Genomic DNA, 3676 nt, shown 5'->3' on the forward strand with positions numbered 1-3676 from the left:
CAGTACAAATAGAAATGGCCAGCAAAAGTGTATTATGAGCCAAAAAGAAACCCCAGAGAGCCTGCTATGGAGGCTAGAAATTGCCCACCTTCCAGCCTCCTGGCCAGCTCATTAGCAAACAGCACGTTAGCCAGCTTGCTCTGGCAGTAGGCTCGGTTTGGTCCATAGTTGTTGGTCAGATTGAGGTCATCAAAGTACATCCTTCCTGATTCGTGGGCGATTGAGGACACCACAACGATGCGGCTCGGGGCGGAGGCCTTGATCTTATCCAGTAGGAGATTGGTGAGGAGGAAGTGGCCGAGGTGGTTCGTGCCAAACTGCATCTCGAAACCGTCTGCAGTCTTCCACGGAGGGCAGTACATCCTGATGAACAGAAGGTGCTCAATTTATTCATATTATAACATTTGCTAAGGAGGTTACATTTTGGGTCTGTTTGTCTCAGTTATGTGTGTGCGTGTGTGTGTGCGTGTGCGTGTGTGTGTGTGTGTGTGTGTGTCACTGTGTGTGTGTGTGTGTGTGTGTGTGTGTGTGTGTGTTGGTGTACATTAATTTTTTGTTAACACCATTACTCAAGAAGCCTTAATGGATGGACCCTGATGAAGTTTGGATTTTTGGAGTGTAGATAGCCTAAGTGATGACAGACATAATAAGATTATCTAATTTTGCAAATCAACAGCTAATTTGCATAATCAATGAGTAAAGTTTAGAAATCCACTGCTTTACTGGATAGGAGAACTACCAAATACACATTTGGTGACGTGCTTACATGATAATTACAACTTGTTGTGGAGGTATATCAAAGGCCATTGCTAACATGCATAGATCAGTGATGGCAACAAAATACATCTATTTGGAATGCACATTGTCAAACATGTAAAAGAAGTTACTCAAAGACTGGTACTCTAGATACACAGAGGCAAAACAGGAAGGTGTGATGAGTTTAAGGAACAGAAATTATGAGACAGCCCAGTTTATGTACTACTATATGGCCTCCCTTGGTCAATATTGACCATGGTAAAATCCTAATTGATATCCGCCCTACAGCGTCGACTGTGGCTTAACAGTCCTACACGAGAATGACAGTCTCTGCCACATAGGGCACATCTGTAAGCTGACTCAGGTCTGTTGCACAGCTCTTTTCGCAGGATCCGCTTTCCTCCTGCCATTTTCTTCTTTTTTCTTCTTCTTATGTACATGTAACTACAAAAACTATTAAGGCACGAACCAGCATTATTGATCAAGATGTCCAGTTGTCCCTCCTGCTGGTTGATCTTGGTCGCGAATTCCCGCACGGAGGCGAGCGAAGCCAGGTCCAATTTCTCCACCACCACGTTCTCATTCCCAGTCTCGTTCCGAATCTCCGAAGCGGCAGCTTCAGCCTTGGTCATGTCACGACAGGCCATGATCACCCTTGCACCTGTACAGTTGGGGAGGGGGGTGGACAAGGGTCATAGGTTACAACTTACACTTGTACGTATCGACACCTCCATGTTCTGACACTGTGTGAATTCTGACACCCTTACATGTATGTCCAGTGTGTAGAGGATTATATATTGTACTGTTACAATCTGGCAATCTTGTGTTTGGACACACCGACCAGCATATTGTTTTGTTTTGTTTTGCGTATAGAGACATAGTCTGCATAGAGTATAGACTGACTGACAGTTTAATTTAGGGGGTGTCAGAACATTAGGGATGTCGGAACATAGGAGGGTTGGGAACAAAGTAGTGTAACCCAAGCAATCCTATTGTTACATGCGTTATACACACAGGGTAATCAGAGATGGCAGACTTTACCCCTCAATAATGCATAAGTCTTTAAGACCCTTCTTGTTCAACAGACAAAATACCAGGACCAAGGATGTATGACAAATATGTATTGGAAGTTACAGAAGTATGCAGACAGATGCCTACTTAGACAAGTCAAAAAAATTATACTTCACTCCCTTGGGTGTAGTAATCATCATAATAATTATGAATATATCCCATTTGCAATTATAACAATAGAAAATTTCAATTCAATATACATGTATCTTAAAATTCAACAGAATAATCAAAGAATGGCAGTTTGTTTGCTATTCAACTAAATTAGATAATCAAAGTGTGACCTCTGACCTCTCCTGGCCAAGTCTTTCGCAGTGACCTTGCCGATGCCCGTGTTTGACCCTGTGACGATGACAGTCTTCCCATCCAGTTTCGCCTCGCTGCGGCAGATGCTTTGTCCTAGGGTATATAGAGGAATTAACATTGTCAGCAATTTCTGGATAAAAGCAAGTTTTTGAAAGCTCTAGCGCAGAACAAGACATGAAAGGCTTCACCTCTAGGCCGTTGCCAAAAAGATGTTTGAAGGCTGCAGTATTCACATCAAGGCCAAAAAGGCTTCGCCGCTCGGCCGTTGCCAAAAAGGCCCAAGGCCTATGTAATCAGGGATACATAATCTACATTCCTGCAAGCAAGCTAATCGTTGCAAAGTAACACCAATCAATACGCCCTCGCCCCCGATTAGCTATGCATAAACGTTATATTCAACTTATAACTTTACAACATCGATTAAACGTTATAACTTTATAAGACCCACTAGGATAACTGCACGACTCAAATGTCTTTAGGAAAGGAACAAGAACTACTGACCCGATCCCATAATTGTCCCCGAATGAAGTTGTCCAGAACGACCTCGATCGGCAATGTGACATGTACGTTTGCAGAAATGTCACTGCTGGACAATCTTAAATGCAAACTCTAGTGTCCTTGTATAAGCACCGCGCGACAGTTAACTTGTCTGTCTGTAAACTTCCAGTGTAGTACGACTATACATGTAGCGCGTACTAAAAAGGGAGCTTCAAGAACGTTACAAATCCTGTCGGGCGACCTTACTAACGTTCCATCACACAGAATAACGATTAAACGCCTCAAACCCTTAAAACATTGATGCACAAATATACATATTAATGAGCTTGCCCTTATATGGGCAGTCAGCCGTTGGGGATCGGGCGTTGGCATGGTGAGCAAACAAAGTCATGGTAATACGTAACATGATTGGCTGATAGCTTCCCAGCGGCCTTTGCGAGACAGCTTCCGACAAAATGAAGCCCAAGGAAGGCATGTTCTCTGATTGGTTGACAGCTTGTTTGTGGCGACAATCATAATACCCGTAGGTAGGCCCTGGGACAGCAGGGCCCCATAAGGTAGTGCCGTTGGGGACCGGGCGTTAGGAGGATGCAAGAACGTTACAAATCCTGTCCGTGGTTATAGTGACTGTAGCATGGCCTTGGTATGGCATTCACGGAGCGTAATCTATACCTTCAGCTGCGTTGTTTACTTGTTATTTGTTGGTAACTGATACGGAAGACCAAACGCGCAGGCCCTATACTGTTGTGTTATACCAAGGATAAGGCCATTGCTCTTTGTTTATGGGCGCCGTTGTAAACACATTTAATGTAGAAAATAACTGTTTCTTTGCTATTTTAAGTCTGACAAAGCAAGGAGATCATAATAGTTACACAGTAAGTGTTAACGTTAACTATGTTTTGGTAAAGGTGGGTCCGGGGTTCATAGGAATTTTGGTAATTTGCTATAATGGCCTTCTAGCGCTCATGTTGTTTTCTGCCACAATACAATCTCGCAGTTGTAACGTAATATGTATATTTGTGCATCAATGTTTTAAGGGTTTGAGGCG

General features: G+C 43.3%; 1 protein-coding gene across 2 annotated transcripts in view; it reads right to left on the minus strand.

Annotated features, from left to right (window-relative positions):
• Positions 1-3676, minus strand: part of LOC118408712 (retinol dehydrogenase 13-like) — a 9732-nt gene that overhangs the window by 5783 nt on the left and 273 nt on the right. Inside the window, exons 1-4 of one of the 2 annotated variants that reach the window (XM_035809563.1) lie at positions 2632-2854; positions 2116-2223; positions 1222-1417; positions 89-363 (exon numbers count right to left, since the gene is read on the minus strand). In XM_035809563.1, coding sequence (XP_035665456.1) covers positions 89-363; positions 1222-1417; positions 2116-2223; positions 2632-2641 — 589 coding nt within the window. In that variant the 5' untranslated portion in view covers positions 2642-2854. Of the gene's footprint in view, positions 1-88; positions 364-1221; positions 1418-2115; positions 2224-2631; positions 2855-3676 lie in introns of those variants that run through there. The other variant, XM_035809564.1, reaches the window with a different exon arrangement.

The sequence above is a fragment of the Branchiostoma floridae genome, unplaced genomic scaffold (assembly GCF_000003815.2).
Source record: "Branchiostoma floridae strain S238N-H82 unplaced genomic scaffold, Bfl_VNyyK Sc7u5tJ_372, whole genome shotgun sequence".
NCBI lineage: Eukaryota > Metazoa > Chordata > Leptocardii > Amphioxiformes > Branchiostomatidae > Branchiostoma > Branchiostoma floridae.